General features: G+C 42.0%; 1 protein-coding gene across 8 annotated transcripts in view; it reads left to right on the forward strand.

The window, feature by feature from the left end:
* The window catches only part of SAMD11 (sterile alpha motif domain containing 11), a 240,511-nt gene that overhangs the window by 142,529 nt on the left and 75,922 nt on the right, over positions 1-22,060 (forward strand). For all 8 annotated transcript variants that reach the window (XR_010793141.1, XM_066606881.1, XM_066606878.1 and 5 more), the window contains exon 4: positions 13,306-13,356. Coding sequence is in view for 7 of the 8 variants with exons in the window: in XM_066606881.1 (XP_066462978.1) it covers positions 13,306-13,356 (51 nt within the window). In the remaining variant the exon portion in view is untranslated. The remainder of the gene's footprint in view (positions 1-13,305; positions 13,357-22,060) is intronic.

The raw sequence follows: 22,060 nt of genomic DNA on the forward strand, positions 1-22,060 counted from the left end.
ATTTCACTATGACAACCATACAAGTCTCTTTGGAGAAAGTTCTGATGTCATAACCATAAGAGTAATGAGGTCGCTAGATGCAAGAGAGCACCTAGTGCATAATACACAACTTGGGACACCGCTTGACGTATGACTGATGTCCCCAGCAATGTTACAGCCTCTCCAGGCTGTTCTTTCATTATGCGGGTTGTATTGTAGGTCACATTTCTGCACAGAAGTATAAGGGAGCTGGCCAGTGTAATGTCAGAAAATGAATTGTGCAATACATTGTCAATCCCTCAAGTTTTCGAGAAAAGGGTGCTCCATTTACGTATGTCATGGCAAATGTCTAATCTTGAAGGCGAATCATGTGATTGGTGAAATATTGCGTTTGGCCTAAAACATTATGAACCTTATCACATTCCTTTAAATTTGACCATAAGTTTAGTCCAGCACAGCCTTGATGAGTGTAGTAGTCATAGGAGTACCGGTATGTCTGCTGCTGACTATCACTGGGTATCAGAGTTACATGGACACCGTCTGGCTAGCCTTTTGGTCTGGGCTAATGCCAGCATGTCATCCGATCTCCCTCTTGGTTGCCAGACGGAACAGATGGCCTTTACTAGAGCTACAGTCACATCTGCCCCTTCTCTTTAACCTTTTGCTAGCCTTCATTTCTGTCCCCACCCTGCATTAATATGATCCCCTTGGACCGGAGCTTTAAGTGTCTGAGCTGCCACTTTGCTGCCTCTTGAAACATAAAGGAGACAAGGCAATACCTAAACCAATTTAAAAAAGCGAGAGATCCCGTCTTGGCGGGGCAGCTCTTGTTCGTATGAAACGTCTGCAGTTGGTACAAATTATCTCAAGCGTCACTTAAATATAGGAAAAATGATGCCTCAGAGACCCAACCAATTTTGGTTACTTGAGTTGTGAATAATGTCAAATTCTTAGGCCTCATTCACATGGGCGTATGCAATTTTGCTCTGTGAAAAAGAGTTTTCACCGTGTGTGTCCGTTTTTGGAGCGTATGTGTTTTTTGTGTTTTTTCACATCTGTGTTACAGCTGCATTCACTGAGTTTTTCACTCGTGCAAGAAGGCTCAATTGGTATCACTTTTTTCCCCACGGTTTCCTGGCAATATGCGTAAAAAAAAAACTCTGCAGTGAATATGCATGTAACATCTGTTTTCACTGTTGTTTTTTTTTACACTCTCTAAGGCTAGGGTCACACGGGCGGAAATCTCGCTGAATGACCGCACCGAAAAACCGCGAGATTTCAGTGGGATAAGCCAGCTTCAAAACCCTCGTCCCTTAGCCGCGGGTTTTGGAGCGGTTTCGCCGCATCATTTCTGCTGCGGCCATGTCTCCCCAGGAGAGAGGCCGCTGCGTAAATGAAAAAAAGAATTGACATGCTGCATCTTTGTTTTCCGCGCCACATGTCCGTTTCCACGTGGCTTGGCCACAACGGAATGACCGCAGCATGTGGACAAGATTTTTGCAACATCTCCTCCACTTTGCTGGCTGATCCCGGGATTAGGAGCCATAGGCGGAATTTCTGTGCGGACATTCCGCACGGCAATTCCGCCCTGTGTGAATCCAGCCATAGACTTTCATGAAAGTCTCAAAACAGGACATGCTACAATTTTATTTTTATGCTTCTAAAATACATACATTAAATGCACCAACTTCATGCTATGGGTCCGTATTGTGTTCGTAAAAGATACGGACAGAAAATACACCCATGCGAATGGGCCGTTACCATGTCCTGTGGAATTTATTTTACAGTTCAGGTAGAGAAAGTAACATTCTCATTATGTTTGGCAATTAAAAGCCATTCTAGGACTGTGCTTCCAAGCCCATCTCAAATAAATTACAAAGTCCCCTAACATTATAACTATTCACTGATGCTCATCAAATGCACAGCACAAGTAGAATACAAGCATTCCCTAGGGAACGTGGCATGTACCCCCTGGGCTATATCCTAGAACGTCTCAATAGATTATACCCAAGCATACGTTTTTTTTCTTCAAACCGTTCAGCCTATTACCACCCAATGTTGATCTAGAGGAAAGCAAAAAGAAATCCCACCATGAGGTAGAAGCCAATTTCCCTCATTGTAGGGGAAAAATAAGTTTGTCTTAGTAATAGATTTTTTGTGGTCTTCTAAACAAACTAACCCTGTGAGTTAACCGTTCAGTCACAGCTTTCATCCAACCAGGTCTCTGGTATTCCAACTATGTCATAGTTTTCCTCAGTCATTATTACTTCCAGCTTGTCAACCTTATTGGTCAGACTTCTAGCATTAGTCCCCATACAGTTTAGAAAGTTATAGTTATTTTTTAAGTGTATTCCTATTAAGTGTTCTGCCATTTCTAACTGTACTAACCGTTCTCACCGCTCCACCCTTATTTTAATTACTTAGTCTCAGATCACTGTTTACACTATCTTCCGCTAAATCTCTCTGGTTGCCTTCACCACAGTCCATAGTTTAATCACTCCTCCAACCTCTAGCCATCTTTTTCCCCAGCACAACTGCACCTTCCCCATTGAAATGCAGCCCATCCCTATAGTAGAACCTGTAGGCCCAGTTCTCCAGTAATCCAAAGACCTCCCTCCTACAGCAACTGTTGAGCCACTTATTAACCTCCCTAATCTCCTGATGCCTGTCTGGCGTGGCATGTGGTACAGGTAGTATTTCAGAAAATACTACTTTGGAGGTTTTATAGGACCTTCCACCTACATCTAACTTTGTCATTAGTGCCAATGTGTACCATGACTGCTGGATCCTCACCAGCCTCTCCTGGTAATCTATCAACCTAATCTACGACGTGTTGAACTCGAGCGCCAAGAAGACCACACACTGTTGGACGATCCTGGTCTTTTTGGCAGATTGCCGTGTTCGCCCCCAATAATTGAATCCTCCATTACCAGAGGTCATACACAGGTAGTATGGTTTGCAAGACAAAAGAAGCAGGCAGGTAGCACAGTCAGGGAAAAGCCAGAGATCAGTACACAGGTGTTATCAGTTGCAGCACAAAAGGAGCAGGCAGATGGCGTAGTCAGTATACAGATGTAGTAATTGTAGGAAGAGGAGCAGTGGATAGGAAAGCTTGACTTCTGGCTGGGAGCACAATAATCACCCAAGCGAGGTAGGTACAGGGCCAGGCTTAAATAGGAAGCCCAATTAGGAACAGGGTGGAGATAATCAGGAACTGGGTTGCAGGAACAAGGAACTGGGACACAATTCAGCAGGGTAGCTGTCCAACAGGCTGGATAGCTCAGCAGGTAGAGCTGCTGCCTGGACTACTGGGTCTCCCAAATTATCGAGCCCTGACAACCTGTCTAACCTGCCTTGTGCTCTTATTCCACTTCTTACTGGAGCAGACATTCCTCTGGCGGTCAGAGGGCATGTCATGTTACAGCAGTGCAGATTCTGTAATGTCATTCTCTCATCTGCCAACTTTGAGTTATAACCACATTTTATAAAAAAAAAGTAATTGTCTTCTCAGGTAATCTTTTTTTCTTTTTTTTTTTTTTAATTCATCATGTAATTAGTTTCCCATATATGTCACTTAGTATTACCTTGGTATTCTTCTCCATCTAAAGCTTCTTGGAGGCCTTCTATTCTGCTGGTCATGTGATCTCATTATGACTACCTGAGAATTACTTGCCTCTATGTTCTCTCAAGAAGTCAGTTTTTCAGTCTGCGTAATTTCTGTGTGATGAAATAACATGGACTATGTGGAAGAAGGTGTCCTCTGCCATAGCTGTCACAGCTGTGGCAGAAGTCCGCGACGTACTCCCTATGTTTTCAATGGGTCTGGCACTGCTGCCGCCAGCCCCATTGAAAACAATGTGCGATATCGCAGATTTTTTTTCTCTGCGCTGCAAGACTTAAGAATAAAAATCGCAAATAAGTATGGAACCATTGAAAATCATTGGTTTCATTATCATCGCTCTTTCATCTCAAGAAAAAATATTGCTAGTGGGTAGGCACCCTTAGCAGGGAGAAATCTTGCATCAAGATGGTGCCTAATAAGTATCTGAAGGCTACGCTGCATGGAAGTGACTTCAATACACAGTACATAGGAGATATTCAGAGTGTGACAAGCAGTCAGGTGAGGGCGATGAGGAACAGGGTAGGAAAATGTTTTTTCCGTCAGAGTGGCCCTTTAACTTTAATCTGTATTCCCACAATTCCCTGTATATTTAAATCAGTTTGTCTCTCATCTGACAGGCGTCCTCTACATCTGTTATCTTACAGTTCTTGTCTATTCTATTCCTAATATCTGACATCTTACTTGCCTGATAATAACCTCACTCAAGGGTTTGGAGTGTAAAATTTGAGCATCTATGCCTAAGTGCAGAAAGCCTTAATTTTTCCTGGCCATTGAGACAGTGCACAGAATAATGCTGATTAATGACTTGGGGATCTCAGGCGCAGCCAATAATGAAGGGATTTATTTACCTATTATCAGACTGTCAATCCTTTGCAGGTTGCAGGCAGTGCACACGGTCCTGTATAGGGTCACCACTTTTTTTCATAGTTTTGTTATTAGTTGAGTAATAATGACTTTTATTTATTTTCTTTTTAGCACCAGAACAATAAATGGAATATTGGATATTTTTGGCTGATACAGCGAAAATTGTATCTGATTGCCGTGGTTTTTGTAGCCATGAATAGTTGGTAACGCATCTACGAATCTTTGGAATTCCTTTTTTTGCGAAAGAATCATAATTTTGTTGTGGAGTTTTTCGGACACTGAAAAGTTTTCTTTTTGTTATTGAGGGCTGTCAATCTATCAATAGTTGACATGTTTTTTTTTTTTTTTAAACTGATTTATGAGCAATACGTTTTAGTTGATGCTTGTGATGCGTTTTTTTTTTTTGCTTTTTAGTATCGCAGCCTTCTGTTGCAGTGTTTTGTTTTTTTTAACATCCCCTCCGTCTCTCGAAGCAATTCATGCAGCAGCAGAGGCGTCTATGTGCAGTACAGCTAGGCACTCTGTGGAGGGGAATTTTCTAGTGGTACAGGCAACCGCTTGGCCACCTGCTGTCCTGACTGATTAGTTTAGAGGGGTGTAAGTAGCTGCAACTTAGGCTGTAGCATTGAGAAAGCATATGTGTTATTACATGTAGAAACTAAATTATTGGCATTGTCCTACCATCAATTCATTTAGACTGAAGAACCTGTTTAATGCCTTCTCAAAAATAAAGTATTTAGAGAGGACCTGCTGTGGCAGTGGTCAAGACTGGACATCTGCATAGACCTTATGGCAACATGTATAACTCTTACATAAAGTCCACAGCATCTGTTACTTTAGCCACGCTACATGTGCTTGATCCCAGTGTACTCTTGTCTAGTGCTCATTGGCCTAGTGAGAAGATCAGCAATATAATGGTCTTATAATGGTTGGTCCAACTCAGGTGAAAAGCAATGTCAGTTAACGTACAGTGCCAAACTATTACATATTCTTAAAGGCTATGTACATTTTTTTTTCTTTTAATCAATGTGTTTTTGGAAATGAAGACTTTTTGTAATTTGGTTTTCATTAAAAATTTATGATTGTTTGATTTCTATGCTTGTATTATTTTCCAAGGAACTACATACTGGAGGACTAAAATATGAGCAAATTCTGTCAGTCAGAGTAAACTGACAGCTCCTCCCCTAGCCTGCTCCCCTGCTGTGAGCTTGTATTCGCTGCCTTTCCACTGAGCTACTACAGAGGGCTGCATGACAGTGCTGGGGAATGGTGGAGGAGATCTATAGGGCAGAGAGCAGAGAAAGCTACTATTACAAAGAGCAGTAATTCACTTACCAGCAGTGAGGGAAAACCACCAGCTACTCAGAGAGCATGGAGAGATAGCTGTGTAGTATTAAGTGGGCATGGTTATGCTACACAGCCTCTGAAAAAGGAGAGGGGAGCTGAGCCCTGTGTGCGTTTTATGAGAGAGACCAGTTGTTTAGCCCTGGGAATGATCCCAAACCAGAAACTTGAATGAAGGAGAGCCTGCAAACCAAGTATAACATTTTCTAAATGCATGAGAAGGAAAACTCTATGCAAAAATGAGAAGTGCATCATATTTTTTTCTGCAGGGACTTAGATGTGTGTATTGATTTTTCATGCACAAAGGTTTCCATAGCTTTTAAGTTATATTTTCTCTTTTCTGTGTATGTTTTGTTATTCATATAACTAGATGGATGTGTACTGCAGCTCACTGGAGAACACCTCACTGGAAAAAAGACCATGTATTGTATATGGCCTAGGATCAAATTCTGTAATAAATTGTGTCTGTAGTATTGGAGCCCCAACTGTTGTCAAGTTCAAGTTATTTTGACCTCTGGCTGATCTATGGCTATGTTAAAGAAAAAAAAAACCGAAATAAAGTTGTAAGTAAATTCATAATTGTCAATTAGCAGGGACTGTGGCACTATTTTAGCTCTCTAGTAATCAAGCAACTGACATACGTTTGAATATTTAAGCCTATGGTAGTACCTCCTGTTGCATGTCCATTTTTTGCAAAGTACTCCCTTTTATCTATTTCTGCGCTCTTCTTGGAACAGTTCTGACTTATTTTCTAAAAAGTGACATACCCCCAACAGAGCACCCCATGACTCCTTGGAGGGAAGCCTGTCACTCCACTAAAATAGAAATGACTGAACGTCTACATTATTGACATTCTGCAGAGCGGGGCACCGTGAATGCTAGGTATAGATGAGGTGAAAAGGTTATTACACACCAAGGATCTGACATAAATCCCCGTTAACACCTTGTGGATCCAAACAGCAAGAGCTAAACTCCCACTTTAGAACGCTTAATTGTTCCCTGCAAGGATCAACTAGTATTTATTTTTAACCCTTAAAAAACCAGGACACTTCCTAGGAAATACTACTGCATAAAAAAAGGCTATAAGGTGGTAGAAAATGCAATGTGCTATGGAATATCATGTTTCTTGATGGTGTTTACCAGAGTCCCGCTTAGTCTTTTGAAGCAGAAAGAGTTGCTGGACAGCTGCCACCACTCCGGAAGCTCTGCCAGATCTAGAGGTTTTTCTGGTCAGGAAATGGTTACTATCTGTCGAGTGAGAGCAGATGCCCTCTTTCCTGAGTTTGAAAAGAATAAGGAAGCAAGAGCCCCTTCTATACAACCGCTTGCGGAGGAAACAGGTGAGAGGTGTCAGCTATAAGGGGTAGGGCGGCAACATTATGTTCTAGAGATGCCTGCTTTCTTCTATATCCTTGCTTGTACGGCCACTAGGTCCAAACCAACGAAGAAACAACACTGGTATTTGACACAACGTATTTGGAATACTCAACTAGTTATTGTTGTGTGTGCTATATCGCCATCCTCTACTATAACATTATGGCAAAACAAAGGGTAAATCGATTTACAAATACAATTGGCAATGTTAAAGCAGCTTTAGGCATTAGTGGCAAAGAGAGAGAGCCTTAAAGGGTTACAATCTAAAAACGCAGAGGGTTACAATGTACAGGTGACATTTTGTATCCTTTTTTTTTTTCTGTGATACATGGTCTCTAACACTAAATGTCTTTACCATGGACATTTCCAGTGCTCACCTGACATTATTATCTCACAGCTTGCAAAATTTAAAGCACAAAAACAGATGCACCCTTAGTTAACAGAAATGATTGCAGAACTGGAGACCTCTCATTCCTGTGAGCTCAATAGGGCCAAAATTATCCAAATAGACTCTGAAATGCAAAGCGGAGAAAAGAAACCACAAGCTCCCTCACCAGGTACTGTAGTCCAGTTTATGATGATCTAGAACCTGCTAATGGGCTGTTTGCAACAGAATCCTCTGAATTCGCCTTGAGAGGAATCTAAGGGGACATGCTGGAAAGTGGATACTTGTATTTAGTTCTCGTTATCAAAGGGTTATTTTTTGGTAAATTAGAATGTTAGAGAACTGCTATTTAATGTTAAGCATTTTACCTGGGCCGCTCTAATTTTAAAGGGGTTTTCCAAGGTATTTGGTGGCAGTAAGGGAATGCAGAGCGCAGAAATAAATTCAATGCTGCCCTCCCGCTGCTGTGATGCTTCCCGGCTGCGCTTTCCCGATCCTTCGGTCTTCTGTTGACAAGCGCTGTAGCGGTCACGTGGGTTGTTCACCTACGGACCACATGACTATTGCAACCAATAGAAGGCCCGACAAGAACATTATCGACGTCCTATAAACCTGCCAGGAGTTTCTACACTAGGAGCCCATGGGACATGTTTATAGGATGTAACCGGGCCTTCTGACCTGGAGACGTCCCTTGTAATACGCCACAGTGTCGGACCGCCGAAACACTGGTCCAGTGCTTTGGTGAGTATATTTATTAAATATGTTTTTGGGCACGGGGGACCCAAAACTATATAGAAAAACTCTGAAAAGCCCTTTAAGTGAAGCTTTGGTTTATACGTTTAGCAAATCTAAATACTAAACAATTTGTAATATATCTTAATTGCCTTTTTGTTCTTCACATTGGGGGTATTAGGCTGAACTGGATGGACATATGTCTTTTTTGACTTTACATATTATGTTACTTCACAGCAGATCGATGGGAGCTATGCTTGCAATACCATGCTGGGCCACTGCACAGCTTAAGGAGCTATTTGCTTCCTGCTGTGACAGCAGCCTGGCAAACAGCTGACCTGTGTGGTTTCCCGAGTGGCGGACCCCACTAATCGGCTATTGATGACCTATCTTGAGGATATGTCATGAAATTTTTAGAGCTAGAAAACTCCTTTAAGGCTTGTATTGTAAAAGGAAAAAAAGCCCATTAGCTCATTCAGGCCGTTGTTTACAAGGTTGTATCTCATTGTGTAGAAAAGCAATGCCTGCCTGTCTCCTACCAAACGGGACAAGTACAGAATGTACCAGCGAACATCTCTATATATAGCGCGCAGACCCGCCGCTCCGCACAGCTTCCCAATGTGAGGAAATTGATAGATGGAAAGTGATGGTGCCTGCTGCAATGCAATTTTATTCTCATCACATCCACCTCAGCATTCCCTAGGGGTATATTTTTCCTCATGCCCACCTGATGTTGCTTTGCTATCAATCATAACCAACTATATATATATATATATATATATATATATCTCCATACATCTGATTGAAGACGTTTTTAGCATGTACATGGATTTCATAAACCGCTTGACTGGGACAGTCACTGAAATTTCAGCCAGAAATTTGCTGTGTGTACACATAATATTCAAGTATTCTGAGTTAATAGATGGGGGTCTCCTGCTTTGGTCCTTTATCTATAAATCAGAGCAGTATTTCGAAACCTGGAGGACCTCATATTTTTGTGCTTTACTGGTTTCAGTAAGTACTGTGTAATGCATCATTTCCCCTGCGGAGGCTCTGCAGGAGAATTGAACAGTTCCTCTAAAGACTATTGCTGATTGCTGGGCGTCCCAGCATCTGAGCACCTTATGATTTTTTTTAACCATTCCTGTTGTTCTAAAGAGCTCTTAATCCAAAAATCTGAAGAAATGTCTGATAAGAAAACCTTTTTTGTGCAAAAAGTGATGACAAGAACAGGTGAAGCTGTCAATTTTGACCACTATATAAGGAAGATGGTAGTTGTGCTTTGTCATTCTTTGTCAGATCTTAGTAGAAATCACTAGCCAGTGTCTTAGATTTCAAAGATTCAAACTTTATGACTTATGTAGTTTTTACGTTTTGTATCTTAAAGGGAGTTTCCCATGTTACAGAGTGATGACATATACTTTATGATCCCTTGGGGTCCTGCCTCTGGAAATGAAGGGGGGGAGATACAACTGTGGTGTACATTCACTTACATGGTCCAGGCTGCAGTTTCTGCACAGCTGAGTGGCAAAAGGGCCACTGTGAGGGGGATGTAGTGCTACACCAGTGATCCCATTGTTCGAGCCCATACCAATTATCAAGTGATGGCTTGTCCTAGCTATAGGCCATCACTTTATGAGAAAAGAACACCTCTTTTAATGGAATATTTGTTGACTCCCCTGGGATTGTAAACATGGCTTCCTTTGGCATAGGTATGGATCCTTTCAGATGAGCCAATTATCATTTAAACGAGCCAGTGACATCATCGCGAGTTCATTAGCTTTCATGCAGCCTGTTTGGATGGGCAGCTATATCGTTGCCTTGTTCAAATGAAAATCGTATAAGAAAAACTCTAGTAAAAAAAGTTGGGCGCTCCCGTCTGTTTATACTAAAAATAGTTGGCTATCTTCTAGTTAAACATTCGTTCCCTGTGCCTGAAACTTTTTTTTTTTAACCTAATCCCACTTGCCTCAGAGTCCCTTCCACTCCCTACTTACTCCATCTGACCGTCTCTCATTAAACTATCACAGAGGTCTGGATTTTTCCTCCTCAGCTCTGGTCATGCTTGGCTACATTCTGAAACAAAGACCTGTAAGCCAGGCGTAGTGACACAAAAACCAGGAGGGCATTAAAGTGAGCCACAGTGCCTTTAATGTTGCTTTGTAGTTTTGCCGCTGGCGGACTCCTCACTTTTGTGTTGAAATACTGAGACAGGTGCCACTTACCTGGCGAGAAGGACGTTTTAGTTTTTTTTAACACTTTTGATGTGAAAAGGGAATTTTAAAAGGAGCGTAACTTCATCTAGCTATAGCTTATTGGTAAAACCCCTTCTGCATGCAGTAAAATAACAAATAGGCTTACACTTACCTCTCCTCACTCCCACTGTATCTCGCACTATTGCTTGCTCCTCTACGAGTGTGTTTGTTTACAGGCCGCAGTCCTGCTCGCTCTATTGGTTGTGCCTGGTATGGCAACACAGTCCTATTTCCCAGAATTGAGTTGAGCTGCAATACTAGACTTTGCCAATGGGCAAGAAGGGCGCTGTTTCTGGTAAAAAGCATATACTTTTCTTTAAAGTCCTTTTTAAGCTTTTTGTCCATTAAAGGGGTTGACTCATGAAGACAACCCCTCTGTATATTCCCTATTAGAGCATATGTACATAATGGATAATAATTCACTGTATTTACTGAAGTGTTCATGTGATGTTCTTCCTGTTACACAACAGACTGCCTCTCTGTGTTGAACAGTTCTGGTCTTTTCAGTGGCATAAGTAGCCCTAGGAAATAATGTAGCAGAGGATAAATGCATGCTAGAAAAAAGTGTAGGAATAAGGTCCATTGTAAATCCTACCCTTCTTTTACCTTTCTGCAGCCCTTCTCTTGTCTCTCCTGAAAGCTCATCAAAATTAAGATATAATGAAGAACAAAATAAAGGTGCATCCTATAAGATTTCTTCTTGGATTAGCTTTTGGGCCAGGTGAGAGGTAGTGCTGCAGATGGATGGAACGGGTTTGAGCAGCTTGCATTGTGTTATATTACATGCAAGCTGTAGAAGGCAAACAGAGATTTTTTTTTTAATATAAACCAGTTGCAAGCAATGGCGGATTATAGTCGGGGTGACCGTTATGGGCCTGAGGCTCCAAGGGGGCCCAATGCTGCCCAAACTACCCATATTATAATCTACTATTGGCCGCTGTCCCACCATCCTACAAAGCAGCTCTCAATTGCATTCAAGACCCTGTTATCCTGAAGCCTCATCCTCTGCGCTCCAGGTGACGGGAACCCCATCTTTATACTCTAGAGGCCCCTCCTCTTTAATGATATGACACGCCTTCCAGTGATCTTACCAGGCTGCTGACAAGGAGGCAGTATGACTCCCTTTCCCCTTCCACGATCACAATGCGCCACTGGCAGGGAAGTAGTGCAATCCCTATTCTGTGATTGGGAACATCCCTGCACAGTTTGTGAGAATGTGTGCAAGTATGCTTGTATACCTATGTGGAGAATATATATATATATATTAGTATAAAATATAGTTATATATAAAAGCAAGTCTGTGTGACTATGCACATGTGTTAGTAAAGCTGGGTTAACTCTGCATCTTCACTTTTACTATCTTCTGTCTGAATCACCAAAAATGCTGCTCTTAGTAAAAACGGAGACCATGTTGGTCTTATTTTTGAAGGATTCCACTCCTTTTATTGCATTTTTGCCAGACGTATGGAATGGAAATGGAATCCTGCTAAAATGAAGACCAACGTGGTCTCCGTTTCACTAATTACCGTAAGCGGTTTTATCCAGGGTTCTGTCTGAACACCATTTTTAGTGATTAATGTAGAACCCTGAAATGGAAAAACTGAGCGCACATGCAAAGTGTCCCTACGATGCCCTACTGTGTGTCATCTGTGTGCTTGCTGTGCTCACATGACGTTTTTTGCTCCATCCATGGGTCCTATGAGGGTGTCTGTTTAAAATCCCAAGAACCATACCCTTGGACGGGACCTGAACAGAACTTATTTTGGCCATTATAGAAAACTTTTTTCTGTTAATTCGCACTGATGTACTTTAGTGGACTCTGCAGCAAAGGTTATTAGAGGGGGGTTTCATCTTTGTAAACCCAGTCAAAGGTGAGTTGCCTTGCCTTCACCCATAAGGGTCTATAGACATTGCAGTTGAGGTCCAATTTCTTATATATGGGTGACGAGCTGCGGTGGTATTGGAATTTTAATCGACTTATAAAAAAACCTTCAAAACTGCAGCAATTTTTTGTGAAACTGCATGCGCATTTTGCCACATGGTTCTCAGCTCTGTGGGGAAATGCTGCACCTCAACGTGTGAATAGTAGAAATTAACATTCGTGGATATTGCAGTTTGTTCAATGTGTGATCATGACCTCACTGATGAAGGCATGTACAGAGGATATCTGATTAACATCTGAATTGATGACATTAGGGAAAATGCTTGCAATTCGTGATATCTCTAATGAATGCTTACGATAGTGACATCACTGCACTCATGACATCAGTTATGGATGGCCGTCCTAGTGACATCATAATTTATGTAATTAGGATCGCTATTTATCAATGCATTCCTGCACTGATGACCTCAGCAATCAAGGCCTGTCTGGTGTCATCCAGTAAAGTGTTTTTGAATCTGTCTTGCATGAAATTATAGGAGGACCAGTTATAATAAAAACCGTGGACATTGACAAATCTCACTGTTGTATAATTGGGGTTGCTGATTTATTGATTTTCTGCTAGATCCCCCTTACTTTACCATGAAAATCAGTGTTGGTTGTGCCCAGAAGCCATTCTATCATTTCATAGAATAATCTACATGTGTAGTTCAGCTGAGCAAGCATTTTCTGTGGGAATTGGGGTGAAAATACATAGTAATAGAGGTTTTTGTCTGGTGGTTTTGTTAGCTATGATGAGTTATGTTCTTGACCTTGGGCTTTGTGATGTGTCGTTGTCTATGCATTAATTACTATGTTTCTTTGTCAACAGGATACGGGCGCATTGGGATTTAAACATTTCCTTTCAAGACAGCTCTTGCAGGTACCAAGCTTATTTTCCTCTTTCCATCATAGATCTCAAAAGTGTACCATTATATAGATGTGCCCACCTTTGCCTTGGCTCGTATTTTATTAAGGACTCCAATTCTTATGATCCAAAAGCTATACATTCTTGTGCCATTCAGTAAAAAAGTATATATGAAACATGCAATTTCTTTTAACATGGAAGCCTATCAGCAACTGAGAACATACTTGAGAAGCATCCGTCACAGCCATCCAGTAAAAAAAGTTAAAAAGTCCTTTTTTTTTTTTTTTTTTTTTTAATATGGGTGACTATGATAAAAGATAGCCTCCACCAGTCATCTGCCTCTTTTTTTTTTTTTTATTCTTTTCTTCATCTCACACCACACATCTTGAAATATGTTGAGTTAAGGGAGCACATATCTGTACAGATGCCATTCATGGTACATGTATCAATATAGGGGTATATAGGATATACTGTATCCAAATAGTGTATAGATTTTTTTTTTTTTTATATTTACCAACATTGAAGAATGGGAGTTTTTGAATATCTGCACATAAATGTCCTGTATAATCTTAGAGTTCGTCCAAAATAACAAGTATGAGTTCTGTGCGTTGACTTCTTATCATACTCATTCATGTTTTGAGTTCACATGAAGATTGTCACTAGAGATGAGCAAGCATACTCGCTAAGGCAAACTACTCGAACGAGTAGTGCCTTATGTGAGTACTGCCCGCTCGTCTCTAAAGATTCGAGTGCCGGCGGAGGGAGAGCGGGGAGCAACGGCGGGGGGGTGGGGGGGAGATCTCTCTCACTGTCGCAACTCACCGCTCCTCCCTGCTCACTGTCGCAACTCACCACTCTCCCCTGCCGACACCCGAATCTTTAGAGACGAGCGGGCAGGTACTCGCATAAGGCACTACTCGCTCATCTCTAATTGTCACCCAACTTCCTGAATGGCAGATTTTGAATGGACTATGCTATATAGATGAAAATGATTAGAGAATGCACAAACAAGATAAACATTATTCACAATATGAATATTTAAGTCACCCTTCAGTTCCGGGACACAATGTATCCTGGAACCGGGATGTGTGTAATATTACCTGGCACTCTTCCTTTGTGTCATTGTCCCTTTGTCTATGAGATCTACATATTCCTATAGCCCCTCTTCTGTTTTATAAGTATTTATCAGTAGTCTCAGGCACTTCAGGTTGCTTTGATTGGCCAATGCTTTTCACATGAGTGCTCAGCGTGCATTGGGTAGAAGTGTGGTGGCCATCTTGGAAGATGGAAGAGCCGGTCTGGAGGTCAACTGCACAAAGAAAGGATGCCAGATATTATTAATCTGCCCCCTCCAGTGCAGTCTCCTGGGACTGAAGGGTTTCTTTTAATAGTGTGTTATTAATTAGCAATGGTGCAACTATAAGGGGCTCCCTAGAGTAGTTCTTTAACCTTATATATATGTATTAAAAACAAGAAAAGACATATTGAGTCAGGAAGCATTTCTTGTTATTACAGGCCCAGCAGTCTTTGCTGTGCTATGCAGAACTGATGGATTCGCAGGGTTACTTATCACCGCAGCTCCAGAAGTCTACATTATACGAGAGGCGCCTGACGCCGAGGCCAATTTCACACCATTCTAATCTGTCCACCTCTTGTGTGAATCAGCAGGGGCACAGCGGCCTTTTTATGTTTAAGAGGGCGTCTCGTGAATTACATTCTGAGAACTGAGAGCTTCAGTATCGCAACTACTTTGGCTTCTAATATTTCAGTCAGGTCCTTCAAGGAACTCATTAATCAAAAATTAGCTCTTTTTCAATGAAACAGAACAATCTCCCACCAAGGGGGAAAAAACTTGTGTTGTATTTTTGTCCTTTTTACAAGGGCATTTAACCATGAGGGGGAAAAACCTCCTCTCCCTTCCTTAACCTCTATAATATGAAATCAAAAACACAATTTTGCAAATATATATGTGGAAACAGTGACTTACTAAAAGAAAATGGGGGGGGGGGGGTCTTTATAAAGCTTTAAATGGAAAATTTCTGACTATTTCAAAAATATGTTTTTGTATGAACAACCTTGATGAAAGCTGTGTGTACATATGGCGACTTTTTCTATGTTCCGACTCAAAATGTATTATGACATTGTCTGTACGTACTTGGTAGTCTAATATTGGTAGTCGGGAAGATGAGGGTACTCTACGCCAATTCTTGCTCTAATCATAGATGAATATCTCTTCTGGTAAAGGCCATCAATATCGGGGTGTTAATATGATTAAGAGCAACCCAAGGTCAAAAGAATCATTTCTGAGACAAGGCGAAAAAATCACTAGTAACCCTGCCATCAATTTCCCATGTATGTTCTTGTACCCTTGTGAGTAAACTTGACTTGGTAGGGCATTTTAATGGGATATTGGGGTTAATTGCAGGCCCACCTGGCTCAGGCATTAGGTTCATTCTGTTTTTTTCCCCTAATTCTTAAAGTAGTAGAGTTTTGATTTATCTTAAAGGGGTTGTCCCGAGGCAGCAAGTGGGTCTATACACTTCTGTATGGCCATAATAATGCACTTTGTAATATACATTGTGCATTAATTATGAGCCATACAGAAGTTATAAAAAGTTTTTTACTTACCTGCTCCGTTGTTAGCGTCCTCGTCTCCATGGAGCCGACTAATTTTTGGCCTCCGATGGCCAAATTAGCCGCGCTTGCGCAGTCCGGGTCTTCTGTGTTCTTCTATGGAGCCGCTCGTGACAGAGAGCGGCTCCGTGTAGCTCCGCCCCGTCACGTGCCGATTCCAGCCAATCAGGAGGCTGGAATCGGCAGTGGACCGCACAGAAGAGCTGCGGTCCACGAAGCAAGAGGTTCCCGGCGGCCATCTTCACAGGTAAGTATAGAAGTCACCGGAGCGCGGGGATCAAGGTAAGCGCTCCGGTAAGCTGTCTGTACGTCCCTGCATCGGGGTTGTCTCGCGCCGAACGGGGGGGGGGTTGAAAAAAAAAAAAACCCGTTTCGGCGCGGGACAACCCCTTTAAGTTTTGAAGAACAGCAGAGGACCATATAGTCATATGCAGTGTGAGTAATCTTTACATGGAATATAATATTGCAAACTAGTGGGTTAAAGATACTTATTCCTTTAGGTGCCTTACAGTAAATCCTGACCCTAATCCTCCCCTCTTATCCTCACGGGGGTCATCCTGCCCTAACAAGCTGTGCGCTGACGAAAGGGCTTACGCAGCTTTCCCTTACTGTATAAGACTAGTGTCAGCTATGTGTGTCCCTCCCACAGCTGTCATATCCATAAAACCGATCCCTTCAGCCTATGCTGACTCAGATTGCTGTGTCTTACCAGGTCTTTTTACGGGGGTGTCACCTTCTCTTATCACCAAGCACAGAGGTGATGGGTTAGCAGTATATAGCTTCCTGTATGCTGGCAACGCTATGCTTGTGCCCTCTACCTGCAAGTAGCAGATAGCTGCATGACTCTCCCACCAATGGATTAATTAACTACTTCTCAACTACTAAGTTATTATATGTAGTAATCGAGGAAACTTAAAGCAACCCTCAATTTCGGGACAAAATTCTAACCCTGGGCATGATGGGGAAGGGATTATATTAGCTGTAGTTGTTCTTCTCAGCACCCTTGCAATCCACTGGACCACTGCTGAGCCAATCGGACAGCAGGTATAATGCGTTAGTAGTGTAAAACTGTGGGGATTAGGTAGTGTGAAGATTGTGCCATTCATCTTGGACTGCTGAAAACAGTACCTGGAAAAGCAGATCAGAGGGAGGGCAGGGAAAAATAACTCTGGCCCCAGGAAAGAATTTTGTCCCAAAACCGGAATATCGCCTTAACTACTTGGGTGTTGCTTCTATATATGTGCTGTATATGTACTGTTGATGCATTATACAGGTTGATTCAAACGTCAGGGCCACCCACAATAACTTCTGAACAAGGAGATACAAATGGGAAACTTTGAAGAACACTTAGATAGAAGGGGGAAAAACTTTTTGGCAGTATGGTGGTGCTTATTGGCCATCTTGGTGGAAACCATGTTGGATTCAGCCCAAGAAACTTCAATGGAAAGGAGGTCATGGTATGCATGATTTAAGGGTAGCATTTCATCAGACGTGAAGGGTGCAGTCATTTTTTTTCCAAAACCTACAACCATTTTCGAGTTATGGATGGTGTGATGTTGAGTATTAATAAAATTTTATATTTTAAATTTATGTGGTATGGAAAACACTAATCACATGTCTATTTAGGTACCAGAAGATGATGTTACCAGCCGAGGATAGATTTGAGATAATCTTAATGGTTGGTAACAGAAGTTCACGTTAGGTGGCCGAGGGTTTGAATCAAGAATACAGAGAAAGCTAGCTAGTGCAGAAGTGCAAGGAAATTGGTAGTATCCAGGACAAACCAAGAACTGATTGACCAAGCAGTATTTTTGATCCCAGGTGTTGACAGCTGTGCTAGCTGTTTTCACGACGAGTCCTTAAAAAAAACACTAGGAGACTGGCATTGGAGCATGGTCTCAGTCAACCAACTATCATAAGGATCTTCAAGGATTTGCAATAGAAGTTCTGTAAAGATGACCCCAACAGATACTTGGAATTCTGTCAAAGAGCATTAGTTTCCCTCAACCACCTCAGGTGAACTTATATTACCGACCATTGGAATGATTTCTGTTCTGTCCTGGATTGTTAACATCTTCTGGTACCTGAAAAGACCTGCGATTAGTGTTTTCCACTCAACATAATTCAGCATAACCTTATTAATATTCAACATGACATCATCAATAACTCAACCATAGTTGTAAGAATTGAAAAAAGTGACTGTGCTTATCAATGTCTGATAAAATTTCTACCCTTAAATCATGTATCTTTGTGACCCACTTTCCATTGAAGTTTTTTGGCTTGAATCCAAGATAGCTTCCACCAAGATGGCTGGTAGGCTCCACCGTAGTGCTAAAAAGATTTTTCCCACCCATTTAAGTGTTCTGCAGAGTTTCTTTCTAAAAAATTATCTTTTTTCATTCAGAGAAAATTGAGAGGAGCTGAATACAGTTGGCCATAGGTACAAGTATTTAGCCCATGTTATAATAGATTTCCAAGGTTTTCATTATGGAAACCTTTGTCCTTTAATTGGAAATCCACTCAAAAGTGATCAAAAAGCCTAAAGATCATATTGGTGGAGTCCATGAGCCCGTTTTTTAAAACCATAGAGCAACTAAAGAGCTTCAGCTCCGCCTAAAGATTTCCATCACTGGTAATCTCTTACATAACCGTTCAAACAAAGGGCCATTGAACTCAGTGTAGCTTTGCTTAGAATGAACTGTCAGAGATTTCCAGTAACGGGGATTTGGGTGGTCTACACAGTGTTGCATCTGCTTCATTCTGGAAATTGGGAGTGGTTTGAGCTCAAGGACTCAACACGTGTTATCTCCTGAAATATCTGTGGCACATTGGAAGATAATCTTATTTGGATTTTCTTTTTAAAAAAACTCAACAAAATGGACTGGGGAGCTAACAGTTTGAGTGAGTGCATATCCCCTCACCCCCTCATTTCTCACTTACAAGGGCCATGAAGTTGAGATATGGGGTGATGTTTGGTTGTCTGCTATTTTCTGGCAGCAAAACATCTGACATAGCTGTTTTTTTCTGCAACCTCAAATCAAACACGACTCGTGTAATAGGACACGATAGCAAAGTGATAATCACATTGCGTAAAAAAAAAAAGCTGTGGACCCATGGCCTCATTTAAAATATGGCAACCAGATGCTACAAGAATGTTCTGCACCATTTTCTGTTGTAGCTCCGCACTCATTTTTATAAGTGTGCCCGTTGACCAAATCATCTTCCATTTAAGCTTTTCTGATCACATCTAATAAGGTTTTAACCCCTCTGCACAAGTGAACTGTATAAGCATTAGAACCCATGACAAAGAAAATGTAACTGTTCTTTAATTTTTCAGCAGATACTAATGCCCTTTAAGTATACACTAGCGCACACACACAGAATGCTCCCGGAGATAACGATCATGCAACACATGCTGGCGGGGATCATCAGCTTCTTGCGGACGCTCCTGGGGATAATCAGACTCTCTGACTTCCTCCCAGAGCTGTCGGAGCTCCCGCCCCCTGGTAGCATTTATCGGATTTTATTTTCGGAGGTGGGAGGCAGCAGGGTCAGGGTGATTGGTTTCCTTATTGATCTGCGCGGCTCAGTATAATCCCTGCAGCTGCTGGGAGCTCGTTAAAGGATGGAGAGAGGCTGAGAGGGCTTTTACTCTTTATTTATATGTCTCCTCTGCTCATATTTTATGTAGGGGGAAGCGTCTTTTTAAACTTGGTACTTTTATAGAAGCAGCAGTAACTCCTTCTCTACCCGATTACTGGGAAAGGAAAACTATACAGGACCACTGCTTTTCTTTATCTTGTTGGTTGGGTCATGTAAGTTCAGAAAGAAAGCCAGGGGGTCATCATTAGCTACAACCCAAAATGACCTACATTGTTTGACCCTGATCGGCCAATGTGTTTTCTTAACTCTCATATCTGTGTATCATCAATTTCTATCATTAAAAATTATTATATTTTTATGCATCATGTTGTCTTGTTCAGTGTGGTAAATGGTAACTAGTAGCCCTAAGTGATAGCCTAGCAGTCAACAGGTCAGAAGCAAGAAGATTATTCACAAAATCCCAATGGTACCTGCTTGGACCATTGTAGATGCATATTAGATGTAGTACAGCCAGATGTACATTTTGCATCGAATTCTCATTTTTTCATCCTAATGCATGTGTTCTGTATATGTATTACTTTTCCTGGCATGCTTTTATGAGTGTGCAAGCTCTTCCTGGTGTGATGTTTACTTTTATTTTTATAGGGTATTCTAGGACTTTTACTATCGATGAACTAGGTTATCAGTAGTTGATTAGCGGGGGTCTGCCACTTGGGATACCTGCTAATCAACTGATCTGTCAGCGCAGTAGAGACAGACGTGGTCAGGGCCAGAAGTGTAATAGACCGCTTTGCTCCCATTTAAATCAATGGAGTGGATGCCTCCTATTGCTCTTCTGCTTCCTCGTTGCAGTCGGAGACTAAAGATAGATCAACAGTAGTAAAGGTTCTGGAATACCCCTTTAAGACCCTTTTACATAGTATGAATGTTGGGCATTAATGTTCCACCAAGCCTCTCTTAGGCCTTAGTCAGACGGGCGTTTTTTCGCGCGATTTGCGGATCGCATGACGGATGCGCATCCGCAAATCGCGTGACCGATGCCCGAAAATCTGCTCCTAGCCGCGTTTCATTAGAAACGGGCTGGAGCTGTCCAGCGCATTGCATTCAATGGAGCCGGCAATACAGCCGACTCCATTGAAAGCAATGTGCTGCGGGCGAGTGTGGGATGAATTGTCGGGAAGGGCTTAAATATATAAGCCCTTCCCTGCAATTCATCCAGAAAAGTGTTAAAATAAAAAATATATACATACTCACCTGCTCCCGGCAGCCGGAGTTCCGCGCTGAGCCAATCAGGGGGCAGGTCTGACTCACACCCCCTTCACACCCACTGCAGGCCGGCCGCGCGGAACTCCGGCTGCCGGGAGCAGGTGAGTATGTATATATTTTTTATTTTAACACTTTTCTGGATGAATTGCAGGGAAGGGCTTATATATTTAAGGCCTTCCCGTCAATTCATCCCGCGCACGCCGGCAGCCCATTGCTTTCAATGGAATCGGCTGTATTGCTGGCTCCATTGAATTCAATGGGCAAACATTGTTCTTCTCTTCCACAGCTGTTACAGCTGTGGCAGAGAAGAATGATTTGTCTTCTATATGTTCTCAATGGGGTCGGCGCTGCTGCCGCCGGCCCCATTGAGCGCATATAGTGAAGAGAACAGGAATCGCAGATAGGTGCGTTCTGCGATTTCTGTTCTATAATTTATCGGACGAGCGCATAAAAAGCGCTCAGGTGTCCGATACCATTGCAAAGCAATGGTTTTAAAAAATCGCCGGACGCATGCGCAAATCGCGCAAAAAAACGCCCGTCTGACTAAGGCCTTAGAGAGAGACTTTCAGCAGAGAAAGGGGTACTACAGGTTTCTGAAAAACAAGGAAAGGTCTGTTTTTTCCTTATAATATATACAGATATATACACTCTTTGTAAAAATAAAAATCAAGCACCTACCGTAGGAGTTGTTGATTTGCTGAAAAACTAGTCATGCAATTACATCTTGGACAGATATGCAAATGATTTGAGTTTTGGTGTGATTAGATGGATGGTCTTGCTACCTGAGGCCCTTAAAGTAGTTCCACCGTTGGCCTATAAAAAGGCTCTCAGAGGCTACTTGTGTGTAGAGCTTGTGACCACTAGACATGTTACTTGAAGAGACTTAGCTCCGTTAAGAGTTTAAGAGGGGGCACGTTATTAGAATGTCAGAAGCTGGATGGTTGTATTGACGAATTGCTACCTGGGCTATTCTGCTGTGAGGTGTTGGGACCAGTGGATGCGTGAGGGCACGCACAAAAGGCGACCTGGCTCTAGATACCTTCAACAGACCACCAGTAGAGAGAATTGTCTGATCATGTGACATGCATGAGCAGCTCCAATTGTTGCATTGTATGCCATCCAGGGACAGGTGGCACCATCGTTACCGGTCCCGGTGTCTGTCAGAACCATTTCCAACCACTTGACCGAAGGACATTTGGTCTTGGGGCACCCATTA

This window comes from Eleutherodactylus coqui, chromosome 6, assembly GCF_035609145.1.
Source record: "Eleutherodactylus coqui strain aEleCoq1 chromosome 6, aEleCoq1.hap1, whole genome shotgun sequence".
Classification (NCBI taxonomy): domain Eukaryota; kingdom Metazoa; phylum Chordata; class Amphibia; order Anura; family Eleutherodactylidae; genus Eleutherodactylus; species Eleutherodactylus coqui.